General features: G+C 34.8%; 3 protein-coding genes across 5 annotated transcripts; all 3 read right to left on the bottom strand.

Moving 5' to 3' along the window:
- Positions 1-381: 381 nt before the first annotated feature.
- Positions 382-3,403, bottom strand: LOC112793210 (SWR1 complex subunit 6). 3 transcript variants are annotated; one of them, XM_029297211.2, is made up of 6 exons: positions 2,841-3,403; positions 2,064-2,258; positions 1,514-1,705; positions 1,281-1,383; positions 796-902; positions 382-680 (listed from the first exon to the last, which is right to left on the bottom strand). In XM_029297211.2, exons 3-6 carry the CDS (start codon positions 1,607-1,609, stop codon positions 477-479), a joined length of 510 nt encoding a protein of 169 aa, XP_029153044.1. In that variant the 5' UTR covers positions 1,610-1,705; positions 2,064-2,258; positions 2,841-3,403; the 3' UTR covers positions 382-476. The 3 variants fall into 3 exon arrangements, with proteins under 3 accessions (XP_029153044.1, XP_025691999.1, XP_072092603.1); XM_025836214.3 differs by having other exon boundaries at positions 1,514-1,700; positions 2,841-3,341; XM_072236502.1 differs by lacking the exon at positions 2,064-2,258 and having other exon boundaries at positions 1,514-1,700; positions 2,841-3,318.
- Positions 3,404-5,317: 1,914 nt separating this feature from the next.
- LOC112793168 (cation/H(+) antiporter 24-like) lies at positions 5,318-8,309 on the bottom strand. The gene is made up of 2 exons (XM_072236490.1): positions 7,308-8,309; positions 5,318-6,553 (listed from the first exon to the last, which is right to left on the bottom strand). The coding sequence occupies exons 1-2, from the start codon at positions 8,253-8,255 to the stop codon at positions 5,411-5,413; spliced, it is 2,091 nt and encodes a 696-aa protein (XP_072092591.1). The 5' UTR covers positions 8,256-8,309; the 3' UTR covers positions 5,318-5,410.
- A 1,855-nt stretch (positions 8,310-10,164) lies between these two features.
- Positions 10,165-13,533, bottom strand: LOC112793136 (serine/threonine receptor-like kinase NFP). Its single transcript, XM_025836209.3, has 3 exons — positions 12,467-13,533; positions 11,817-12,211; positions 10,165-11,096 (listed from the first exon to the last, which is right to left on the bottom strand). The coding sequence occupies exons 1-3, from the start codon at positions 13,224-13,226 to the stop codon at positions 10,347-10,349; spliced, it is 1,905 nt and encodes a 634-aa protein (XP_025691994.1). The 5' UTR covers positions 13,227-13,533; the 3' UTR covers positions 10,165-10,346.
- Between the last annotated feature and the right edge of the window lie 308 nt (positions 13,534-13,841).

The raw sequence follows: 13,841 nt of genomic DNA, 5'->3' as shown, positions 1-13,841 counted from the left end.
GACCCCGTTGCAAGTGTACAGGGTAATAATTGTTAAGAAGGCCATTGTAAAACAGCATGTGAAGTTATCCTAATTTGTCATGGACCTCATTTTATGGGAATGCCTAAATCAGTAGAATGCACCAACTGTCAATTATATGGTTTGTATGTATACAACATACATATACATGCAAAGTAAGGAAGAACTATCCCTGTCTCACACTAAGGAAGATAATATTTTAAGATTTAAATAATAAGTATAGCATATTGAAGCAACAGGCCGAGTAAATCAACAGAACACGAGGGGTCAGATATATGGTTAACCGAATTACTGAATACTACTTAATTAATAGCCCAAAACATTTCAAGATCTCTCTTCTTTTCATGTCAAACAGGTGGTAAGTAGAGACAAAGACATGCTTCTTCATAGTAATAATGATATATTACAATATTGCAATTACAGTCTACAATAGCATCTTGCTCAAGAAGTCACATTTATCAAGCTACAAACTTCAAACAACGAGTATCATTGTGCACATTTTGACATCTATAAGAACAGAAGCGCATACCACATCTCACGCATGTGTAACTAGCTGAGAAACCACAAACAGTACAGAAGTGGCGACGGGAGGTTGAACTTGGAGGTCCAACTGCTGCTCTCAAATAAGAAGGAACATGTGGAGGCAATGATTCTAAGTTTGCCTGCATTCATAGAGGGAGTTAATTGGAGGCCAATGAAGAAATTGTGGCAGAAGAAAAAGTCACAAAATAAAATAAAATAATAATAATAATAAATTGAGAATTTCTTCATAATCACCTCGTGTATAAGCTCAAGGAATGTTCTTGGAGCCTTCCTAGCCTCAAGTGCTTTTGCTTGCCGAGTTTTCCTTTTGGTGCTCTTAGATTGCTTTTTTTGCATATACCCTGAAACAACACAGGTCCAACAAGGAAGTACTTAACATAAATCCCATTCACAAATCAATACACCCAAAAGAACCATGAAACAGGTCCCATAAATAAGGGGATCAAAACAAATACCATATATCAACAAAACAAAAAGCAATCTTCTTTTTTCATGGTATGTGTAACGAAATACATAATTCAACGAACAAGCTTCATGCATCATAAAATATTCAATGAAAAAGAAAATACATATAGCTCAAAAGAAAAAAACAATTCAAAGGATCAAAGATCTGTAGAAAACAATTAAACAACTATCTTTGAAGTTTGAACCATATCATGAATATTCAGAAAAAGGTTTTATGCACAAGCCTCAGCAAAACTAAAATTAATAAACCAAACCTTCTTCATCGTCTAGAGAGGCCTCATCATCATCATTATTAGCATCTGCCACCTCAAATCCTGCATTGTCATTCTCCAAAGCATCAAGTCGTGCAATAGCTGCCTAAAAAATGTCACAAAAACCCCAAATGTCCAAATTTTCAGCTATAACCAAAACCACTGAAAATTGATTCCCCCAAATATATAAAAAAAAAGAACTAATAGCTGGAAACCCATTTGATTATAGATGATACCTGGGTTCGGTTATCAGTGCTGGCAAGAGCCGCAACCATTTTCGAAGCAACCTTTCGTGTTCTGCTGGACATGCGCCGAACTCCATCATCCTCCATTTCTTTTTCTATTCTTTAATCCAACCAGATAACAAAAAAAGGTTGGAAACTTGCACAGCAAAAGGGTCTCTATTCCTTTCTATGTTTCTTCCTTTACTAGCAATAATCAATCAAGCAAACAGAGGCAAAATTAGTGTGATTTGCAAATCAACAAAACTGGAGAGTATCACAGAACTCATCATACCTCAACCAAAACAGAAACTATTACAACTAAATTTATCTCCAAATACACAGATTGAGAATTTTCACTTAAATTCATCTCCAAACCTAGCAACATTCATCTACAAGTTTCTCCCAAATTCATTAAGAATTTTCATCTAAGGTCACTCTAATAAAATACATTTGAACATAGCAACATGGCAGCAGTAACAGTAACAGTTACAGAATTATAGCATCCACATTGGTATTAGATTAAAAAAAAATAGCCAAAAAAAAAGGGCAGAAGGATCAGTACCTTTCAGAACAGAGACCGGCAGCAAGAGGAAAAACACAGTGCAGAAGAGCAGAGCCGAGTGGCAGAGGCAGCGAATGGAGAAGAGACGAGAAAAGAGATGAGAGGTTAGGTCAGGGTCTTTTTTGTCTTTTTCTGTTCTATATTTTGGTGGATACCATAGTTATCAAAACCCAACTGGTAATCGAGACTGAGTCACTGGGTCACAATTCAATATAAATATAAAATTAAAAAAAATAAGTTTAAAATTAAAGATTCAAAAGCATGTCTTTACAAACACATTAATAACAATCAAGTATCAAAATTCTAGCAAAAATAAATCAATAAATTAATGATTAACAAACTAATTAAAAACTAAATTCAATTAATTATACCAAATCTATTCTTACAGCAACAAATTCAGCTGATTGATAATTTTCAATTACAAATTCAACTATGATCATTTTCACCAACAAAAAATTTAACTCCAAAGATGATTTATGGCAACAACAAAAAATTGGCTAAGTGATTATTTCAGCAACACAGCAACAAATTCAAGGTTCAGTAATGATAATCAGCATCAAATTCAACTCAGTGATGATTTTCATCAACAAAAATATTAGCTCAGTGATAATTTCAGCAACAAATTCAACAAATCCTAGTTCAGTCATGATTTACAGCAACATTTACATCAGCAACAAGGCAAATTAATTGATTAGCAATTCAGCAACATGGAAAAATTAAGGGAGAAGGGAAATCTGGAGAAGTCAGAAAAGGGGAAGCGATGATGCAGGGACTCACCAACGGTCCACGGCGACTTGGCGATAGGAGAGGACCCGAAACCAGAAGACAACGAGCGACGAGGAGCCCAGGGAAGGCCGCGAGATGTTGAGACGCCGGCGACGAGACGAGACGAACGGTGAGTGTGACTGAGAGGCAGAATCAATTCATATTCATAAACCCTGAAATGCTCACCTGTTGTTGCAGAGGCAGAATCGAGCAGAGACAAACACGCACGCTGCAGTGCAGGCAGCAAAAACCACGCACAGCTCGAGCACTCACTGGCCGAGGGAGGCGCGGCGAGACGCGAGCAGCCGAGCACAGACGGAAAAGAGAGGCGAGACGCGCGGCGGCGGTGGCGGTGAACCGAGGTGAGCTGAGAGAGAGAGATGGGGTTGGGGTGGGCAGTTTCAGAAGTATGGTGGTGTGCCGTTTGTGAGAGCGAGAGACATGGGGTTGGGCTGGGTAGCTTCAGCCTTCAGAACTGTTTTTTTTTTTTAATTAAAAATGTCAAACGACGTCGTATGGGGACGGGGGTTTTTCAGAGAAAAAAAAAGTCTAATCGGTCCGAATTTCTCAAACCTGTCATCAGACTGTCAGTGTATCGATTTTTACAAAGCATGGCCAAGTTAAACCGGATCTAACCGGTTTTGATTCTTTCATCCCAATGCCTAGTCCGGACTGACCTAAAGTTTGTCGGTCTGACCACTCGAGTTGAAAAAAAACTCGCGTGAAGTTTGTAAATTTAAAGGTTGGTTCTAGTATAATTATTAAAATCGGATTGAACCGACTAATAAACCAAATTATAAATCAGTTTGATGTAACATTTTAATTGTTTAAGAAAAAAAATCAATTAAAACTGGACAAGTCAATAATTAACACTAAAAAACTCTTTCTTAAATCTTTTTATATGTGTAATAGTTTAGTTGTAATTAGACCAAATTACTTTTGGATAAATTTGTCCCTTTTTTAAATATATAATATATATAAATTAAATTAAATTTTTAAAATTTATTTATTAATTATAATTTAAATAAATTAACTAATAATTTATAGGTTAAACAAGTAGCTTGATTAGTTCGATCACCAATTTAATTCTGACAACTATAAATTCCAGTGTATCAAAAGTTGTTATGCAGCATTATCTCTGAAGTATGGATTCTAAAAAATTAACATTTATTATAATAAATTTCCGATAGTTAGTTTCTGTGATTTTTTTTTTTGTAATTTTATAGTGAACTGAGTTGTTTTTTTAAAGGAAAAAAAGTGGTATAGACATAAGAAAAATTTCTGAAAGTCTACATATTGTCTTCACTTACTGCAAAAGAGTAAAAAATTATCTACTAATAACTTAAGTTGGTCGAATAATTAGTTTAATCGTACACTTAAAACAAATGTTAAGAATTCAAATCTCATCTTGTATTTACATCAATCTATTACAACTTCTTAAATAGAATTTAAATTTACGATAAATTAATCTTTATATTATCACTAATTTCTAGCTATAGATATTAGGATTAATCTCTACATACAAGTGTTTTGCATTTACAAGTTTTACAAATCTGAACAAAATCCACCCATTAAACGCGCTGCTTATGTTACGTGCCTTTTTAACAGAATTTTAAATCAATTCAAATTAATTAACGCACAAATATATAACTTTCATTTTTCAAAAGATTTCGTTTTTTTGTCCAGTTTCTTGCCAAATTTGCTAGATTTCCTTAGTGCGTTCTCTCTTTGCTTTGTTTTTTTTTTTCGATTTTCATGGTTTCTGAAATCAAGCTTTGAAATCTTTTTGAAGATAATGAAACTTTAGAAATACATCCAAACGTTTACATAAATACACCCAAACAGTTATAGAAATACACCCAAACGGTTACACCCAAAAGATTACAGAAATACACCAAGAAATACACCCAAAACAAGAGGAGACAGTATATTTCTTCTTGAAATCTTTTAATATTTTGCTGGTTAAAGATGAGGCACATGACAGAGACAATCTAGAAGAAAAACCTAGAAGAATAGTAAAATAGTACCTTGAATAATGTTTCTTCCTTTTTTCTGGTGATTTTTTATGAAAATTTATATCTTTTTTTATTGATTTCTTCTACTCTTCGTGAGGAGTTGGAACGTTTCTACAGAATCGTAGTAGTTTGTTTTGAATGTCCCTTTAATCTTGATGGTTTGCGTTTTCATTGAGGAAGAAGAGGAAGAGTGAACATGTTGTGAAAGAGGTACGTGTTTTTTTTTTATGGTTTGCGTTTTGATTGAGGAAGAAGACGAAGAGTGAAAGTATTATTAAAGGGGCACGTGTTTTTTTCTTAAACTTGGAGCAACTTATATAGCTTGTAAGCCTAGATATTAATAGTCTAATACATTCCAAAAAGGAGACTTTCATTAACTTTTTACATAATTTAGTACAACTCTAACACTACTATTTATACTACTTTTAATAAAAGTTAATTCTGCTCTACTAATTCAACTAAACCCAACAAAACAGGTTACATATTATCATCTAAAATTACTAAACTAGCCATGTCAATGTTAAGTTAACAAAGTGCTGCATTCATAACCATTTGACCTCAACTTGTTTATCCTCTTACAATTTGTTGATGTATAACTAAAACAGAACCAGAACTTGGAAAATCTTCAGAAGCAATATAATCTCCTATGAGTCCTAATTCTTCACTCTCACTCCATTCTGATAACCCAGTAAGAAGAACAGGGTTTATCCCTTGTTTTCTTCCAACTATCCAAAGATCATAATCTTCATCACCATCATTATCATTATTATTCATAGCTAGAATACTTGCAATTGTTTCTTCTCCATTCTTAACCACCACTTCTCTGTACCTCACTCTGTTGTTTGTCTCATTCTTAACCCAAAACCATGTCACAATTCCATCATCTAGCTTCTTCTCCCTTTCTTTGTCCCCTACATAGTTTGCGGACAAGAATCGAATCACAGTAAGAGAAGCATCTTGGTTTGCAGCTATCATATCTGCATAAACAAGAGCCTCTCTTGCGTCTGCTCCTCCGAGAAATAGCATAGCATATCGCCGTCCGAATCTACGAAGGGAAGAAGGAGCAGCAGCAATATTTCTTGCTGCAGCCATCATTTCAATAAGATTATTACTTCCTTTATCAACAAGAATACCAACAGAGCAAGGTGCATGATTCAACACTTGAGAGTTTATAGTATGGATCATGCCCTTGTTAGAAACATGTGTTTTCTTGAAAGGTAAGATGATGAGAGAAGCTTCATTTTCTAAAGCAATCAAGCAAATGTCTTGGAACATCATTTGCTTCAGCGAAACAACTGTGAAAAACTTTAGCTCCACAAATTTCCCTTTAAGTTCTTGATAGCGCCTTAGAACATTTACAATGTGCATCCATTGATAATTGGAAGGCATTTCTTGGTTGTCATGGTCTATAAATAGAGGGCTAGCACGGCCAACAAGCTCGAATAATCGAACAGTGTGAACTATGAAGGGACGATTTGGATTTGGATTTGATATGTCAAGAACATTGATGAGACCATTTATGCTTTCATCATCTTGAATGCATAGAACCATTGAAAGCTTAGTGTTTGGAAGGTGATGCTGAATGTTCCTTCTTTGGTTCACAATATATGGCCTTGTTGGATCATACACTATGGAGATCAATGGAGTGAATGTTGCAGTTAGAACTGCTGTCATAAGCACTAATAATGTGAAGCCTGGTATCTTTATGATCTGTGTTTGCATGCACACAAAGAACAAAGATAGATACAAGGAGCTATTTAGTTGAAATGCAAACAGCTATGTCCATATATAATTGAAACAAGGAAAAAAAATGAGAAAATACTTACGTGATGATATTTTCACACGAAGATGGTATTGTAAATTGTTAAATGGTTCAGTCAAACATATTTAGTAATTATCTAACAATTTACAATTTCATCTCCGTATAAAGATGTTACTATAGGAGTATTCATTAAAAAATAAATCTACAATTTATTTCCCTAAACTTCAAATCCTTTATGACGTGAAATTAAATCATTCAAAGTTATTAAATAGTGCAGAAATTGTGATGAAATCCATCACATGTGATGATAATTTTGTATGAAAAGTTGGCCGGAGGTTTTTTTTTAAACCATTTAATAGAGTTAACAAATTAGAAAAATACACATCTAATCACTAGCAAGGACAATTTTGTAAATTTCCTTTTCTTTATATAATTTTAGTATTTTTTTAAATTATTTTTCAAAATGGTACTTGAGATTTCAATTGCACCAATTATATTTTGAAATTCTAATTGTACCACATCGTTCTTAATGACAAGTCATTTGATAGAAAATGACCGGATTATTATGATGCACTTTTGCCAATTTCAAATACCTAATTAGTATAATTGAAATCTCTTGAATTTTTTAAGTACACACAATCAATTTAAAGGGCCATTTTAAGATTTAACTTGTATAAGATATACATAATGGAGCTTAGTTACCTTCTTATCCATGAAATGGACAAACATTATGAGCTCAACTTGTCCTCTCAAGCTCATCATAAGGCTAAGTGCAAGTCCATCTCTAAATGGCAACTGCCAATAGAATGTAGCAACCCAAGTGGAAAAGAATTTGGTCAAGTAGCCAGTTAAAACCATGAAAAACAATGGTTCTAAATGAGACCAATCAATCTCACTCATAGCAAACACATCAGTATGAGTTCCCACCATAAGGAATGAGAATGGTAGTAGAAAATCAGTCATAATAGTCTTACTCTTTTCCACTATTGTTGCTCCTAAAGGAGGCCCATCAGGGATCACAAGGCCCAACCACAAAGGCCCATTAGCAATTGCCATCCCAAGCATATCTGTCACAAAGCCCAACACAAAAACACCCAAAAGAATGACAACAACATAAGATTGTTCCACTGGGTGCCCTTCTGGGGTGTTCTTATGAATCCACATCATCATGGGCCTTACACAAAACATAATGAACATTAGCACCAGTACAAGAGAAATTGTGTACCAAATTGCATGCTTTGTTCCTGTTTCTCCATGTTTCCCAGCCTCAAATACTACAATTGAACATGTACCAATTGCATCACCAATTAAAGCCATAGACAAAGCCATTCTCCCAACATGTGAGTTTATAAGGTTAAGCTCTTTCAAAATATTATGGACAACAGGGAATGTTGTGATCCCAAAGTACGCTGAAATTACACCTAGTGAAGCTATTCTAGAAAGTTCTTTGTCCATGTTTTTTCTCATGTATAGTGACACAAGAAAAGTTAGCATTGAGGGAATGCTTATACCAACTAATGCCGTGTACAAATGCATTTTCCCTGATTTTTTCAACAGGCTTGGGTCACACTTTACACCATAGATGAAAACAAAGAACATGAATCCCATTATTCCAAGATTGTTCACCAAGAATTCAGCTGCTTCAGGCATTACATTACGTTTAAACCATCCATGGCGTCCCAAAACAGAAGGTCCAAGAATAATACCACCCTTGAAATGATAAGATGGAAATTTATTTATATTAATCAGTATCCAATTAGTAAAAGTTAATTCCACACCAAAACATTATATTATTATTTTATTAAAAATAATATTTCTTTTTCATGTGTAGTCAAAATACTCACATAAATACTTTTTACAGAAATGTGCAAAAAACAGCGAAAATTTATCTTATTTTAGCATTCATTATAATTGTCTTTTTTTGTCAACATCACCTTACTTTTTATGCATAAATTAATTTTGTTCTCGTAAATTTTCAAAACTTCGATTTGTCCCTAAGACTGCGTTTAGTTTACTGAGACAGAGACACAAAATCGTGTTTGACAAAAATATGCACAGAAATAATGTGTTCAGAAACATTGAATTAGTATATTTTGTGTTCATCCAAGGACACGAGACACTAATAAAAGAAACAACTTATTTTTTATTTTTTTTATTATTTTTATTAATTTTTTATAATTATATTTTTTTATTATTATATCTTTCATCTCAAAATTTTTTAATAAAAAAATAAAAATAAATTAAATTTTCATAATTTATTCTAATTTATTACCAAATAAAATATAAAAAATATCATGTCCTATCCTCTTCTCATAAACAAATGCGGCCTAAAGTGCTTATGATAGCAAAATCTATATATGTTGGTGCTTATCTATTAGTTTGGCTAAGTTCTTTAACTTTTTATCAACGACTTGAGCTACATTTAGAAATTTGATATAAACATATGGAAAATACATTAAAAGAATAAACTAATGTAGGATTCCTCTTGAACATGAAGCAATGAAATGAATGTTAATAATACTAAAAATTAAGAAGCTTATTACCATCATCTGACAAACCAGTTCAGGTTGTTTGAGGGGCTTAAAAAGAATGCGAAGAATGCGAGTGACGACGATGATAAGAATGAGATCTAACAATAGAAGTGAGAAAATAGAGGCTGTGTGATTGTTGCCACCGCCATTGATGAAGAGTCCCCCAGCGCGAAACTCTTGCATTGATTGGCAAGAAAGGGCCAAGGAAGTTGCAATAGAATCATCATCGATATGTTTCAAGCTTTGTATCAATGTTCGCGAATGACGAATGTGATGATCATGTATTGGGAAAACCCTAGTCATGTGAAACAACGTCAAAGTTTCTGTCTCATAAAACCGTACACATCCAAATCACATTCAAACGTGAAGGAAATGTGAAAGAGGCTGAGACTGAGATAGGATACAATAATTGTGGATATACGTCAAAGTGGGAGAATTAGTGTTTCTCTTTCATTCTAATCACTAATCACTATTTTTTATTATTTTATTGTGAGGTAAATATTTTACATGTTTAGTTTTTTTTTTTTTTTTAATTTCATACATCATTCAAGTAGTGGAATTTTGTAGCTACATTTATTTTATTTATTTGGTATACAAGGGAACGCCTAAGTATTTTCCTAGGTTAGAGCAAAATTCTTATAGCTAATAAGGGAGTAAAATTATATGACACGAAGCTACTTTTGGAAGAACTAAAGTTTAATTAATGTCATATTTTAGCATGTTAGTTGATGATGGTTACATATGGCTTATTTGAATTCTTTTAAGTGTATTCCCAATTTGTTATGGGAGATTGATGGAAATTAATGTCTTTAGTTTTCAACTGATCTGACATAAATCTTCATGAAAATGAAGCTACACAATTAACTAATTTAGGTTGATGAGATGATTAACAATAAGTCAATAATCCTTCGCTTAAATAAGTATTAGAAGTTTGAATTATGCATTGTGTATGTAGCAACTCATTGGTTACCGACAAATCTTTAAATAATGTTCAAATTCATAGCAGATTAGTCCTTAACATGTCGGACTGACTATAATAATTTGTGATTTTATTTTGATTTAGGGGCTAATTTCATGATACAAAATTTGGAAATTAATACATAAATTGCATAACAGAATTGTAAAACTAACAGCACCCCTACTTAATTTACATAAACTCCCTCTGAAGTTAAGCTACAGTTGTAGTTGAAGGGAGAGAGTTTGATTTGATTCACCTAGCAGTGACCTTTGGGGATCCAATCCCATCCTCAGAGGTTTCAAACCCTGCATCATCACTCTTGCAGAGAGCATAGACAACATCCACTATGCTAGGCCTCTTTGAAGGCTCCTTATGCAAACAAGCAATAGCAATCCCCAAAACTCCCAACAAACTATCCATAGAGATTGTGTCCCTCAACATTGCCTTGTCCATCCACTCCCTCACCCTCCTACCCTTCTCTTCATCACTACTTACCCCTTCAAAGGTCTTCATAGCACTCATCCACAGTAGATTCCCCTCCTCGTCGATGGCTTCCCTTCCAGAGATGAGCTCCAGGAGCACCACCCCGAAAGAGAAGACATCCATCTTGGTGGAGACGACGCCATCGGCCAGATACTCAGGAGCAATGTAGCCCTGAGTTCCCACAATGTGCATTGTAATTGCGTTCATTCCTGACTTGGCAAGGCCGAAGTTGGCAATCTTGGCTCTCATGTTTGAGTCCAACAGAATGTTGCTGCTCTTTATGTCTTTGTGCACTACTCTTGGCCTTGTGTGCTCGTGGATGTATTGAAGACCATTTGCTATGTCTATGCCTATTCTCACCCTTGTCTTCCAGTTTAGCTTCTCCTTATTCTTCCCTTCCTCTTCGTGCAGCCACCAGTTCAAAGATCCATTCTCCACGTACTCATAAACTAGATAGCAATTCCCTTCTTCAGAGTCTATGCAAAATCCTTCTAACTTCACCAGATTCCCATGGTTTACCTTCATCCACACAAAACCATCATTTACTAGAGAAAGTGTGTGAAGATATCTTATATGTGAAGATGATATTGTAAACCATTAAATAGTTCAGTCAAACATATCAAATCATTTAACGATTTATAATATTATCTTCGTATGAAAATGTTTATGCTTTTACTATATTCTCTTTAAAAAGTTAAAAGAGTGCAGCAGCATGATTTGTCTGTTATTATGACTTTATGTGCGTACCTAATAATGTGCTTCTTTAATTTTAAAAACTCTGTATAATAAGCTGATTACAATGATCAATCATGAGAGACAAAGATGGAAACGTCACTCACCAAATAACTAAAAGGAACTATTCCATTAACTGCTAATGTTTTATTCTTATTTAAGTGTTCCCCAAAATAGATTAGTTAGCACAAATGAAAAATAATGACCAAAAGAAACCCAATCTGATAACGTTTTGGATCAGAAATACATGTCTGTTTATTTATTTTATGTTATATTTGAAGGAATAATAAGCGAACACATGTAACGATTCCACTGTTTTTTTCTCCGCCCCTAATAATACCTTAAGGAAACATTAAAAAAATAATGATGTGCATATAGATCTAGGCATCTCCAGGTTTATTCCCTTGGCTTGAGTATGCTTAATAAAATAATGGATTTGGAAACACACGACATACATGATAGAAAGTTAGAAACAATAAAGATAATTTGACGAGTGAAATTGATTACCTTCTGTAAGATCTTGAGCTCCTCATAGGCATTCCACTTCATCTTCTTGATTGCATAGGTTTCTCCATCAATAGTACCTTTGTAAACAGAACCTTGAATGAGGCAACTGTCACTGAAGGCATCAGTGGCTTCTACAAGTTCCTCAATTCCAAAGACTCTGTACTTGTCCAAGCAGTCAGACACATTGGCCATCAGCTTCACATCCATCGGTTTACTCACTTTCCCATCTCTCCCTCCCGAAAACACCCTGCCTTCCTTCTGCCTCTGCTCCTCCTCGTCCCTGCCCGCCCACATCCTGCCCTTCAACACACTCTCCCTATACAACCACACCGCACACACCACCATCAGCAGCAAACCAGCAATCCCCAATCCAATTGCCAGCCCTCTCACGGTGCCTGTTCTTATGACTATGCTTAGTGGATTATTCAAAAACCATGACATTCACTAAGCAATTCTAGTTTTTAGAAAATACTCACGCACAGTTATCTTCATGTGAAGTTGATAGCCGAGAACAATTACATTGACTAAATTGTTAAACAGTTCTCAACTATCAACTTCGCATGATTTTAGGTGAATTTTAAATCTCTAGTGGTTATTTTCAATATAGTGAAACAAAAAATATTTAGTTAATTGTTTAGCGAGGTTGTCACCTGTCCTATCATCGGAGCTGCCGGCCGGAGTAGGAGAAGGAGCAGCAGCAGTACTTGTATTCGGCTGTGATAGAACCGGCAGCTTCGTCACCGGGACGAATATGGTATCATAGACGTTGAATTTGTTCCCGTTGACATCAGTGATGGCCTTCTGCTGAGATCCAAACCTGGAAGCAATCGAAGATAGGTTGTCGGACGGTTGGACAACATAGGAGATCATGTAATTGGCTCTTGTGTTGGACACAGTTGTGTTCTTGTCTGGGCACTTGCAGAAGACAGGGAATATAGCATTGTCCCCAATTTGGAGGTTGGTTGCTACAAGGTTTGGGTTAACAACCTCAACAGAAGGGTAGGTAGTGAGGTTCTCAAACTTGATGGTGGAGACTAAGAAGAAGGTATCGTTGGGTTTGATGGTATAGGAGATGTTAGCATAAGACATGGAACCAAAGGTGGTGTTGACGGAGTTGCAGGAACATGTTAAGGGAATAAAGAGTTGCTGGTTTTGAATTAGAGGAGAGGAAACTGAATCAGAGGATATGTTGCTTGGGTTTGCAATCATGAGACGGCTGACTTGGAAGAGGTCTCCAATGGAAGCTAGGTCAAGAAACTGACTCTGAGCTCTGTAGAAAGCATAGGCCTGGCATGGATAGCTTCTGCCACTGCACTGGAACCCTGTGTTGTTCTGTTGGCTCTTTGTCTGGCCATGTGAGGGTTCAACAAGCTGCAACAGCAAGATGAGAAGTACAGGCCAAACTCTCATTGTGGCTTCTCTCTCTGTTTGTTTCTATTTTGACATGTTTGTTTATTATATATAGTGTAGAATTTCAAGTGCTGTGGCTGCGGTTAGAGGCAAGGAAAAGAAGAAAAGAAACAATGGACTTAGTTTCCTTTCAGATCTAACTCGACAGCATTCATTCAAGTCAAACCTGCTTGCTTATGTCTAAGTTTCCCACTCACCGTTCTTGATATTTATCCCCCAACTATGAATACTAGTCAACATGATTAAATTTTCTATGAGTGACTTAAGATGGGGCCCATTCTTTTTCTGTTTTCAATTACTCCAATCACTGGTATACTTCTAGACTAATTCCATGGTTTTTATTAAATAGTATTTAAATTTTTTAATTTAATTTTTTATATTTTTTTAGCAAATTAAAACTATTTTTTAAATACAATAAAAATTACCTAATATTTAATATCAATAGTACATAGAAACTTTGAAGGTTATTGGATCACTAATAATTATAATACACAGCTAAATGACTGTTGAGCATTTTTTGTAGACAATTAAGTAATTAATCATATCAAATGGATTGATTATTTTTTTATGGCTTTTAAAGATATCTTTTAGTCTAATATGTTAAAAATTAATCTA

The sequence above is a fragment of the Arachis hypogaea genome, chromosome 1, assembly GCF_003086295.3.
Source record: "Arachis hypogaea cultivar Tifrunner chromosome 1, arahy.Tifrunner.gnm2.J5K5, whole genome shotgun sequence".
NCBI lineage: Eukaryota > Viridiplantae > Streptophyta > Magnoliopsida > Fabales > Fabaceae > Arachis > Arachis hypogaea.
This window is presented reverse-complemented; position numbering and strand designations above follow the sequence as displayed.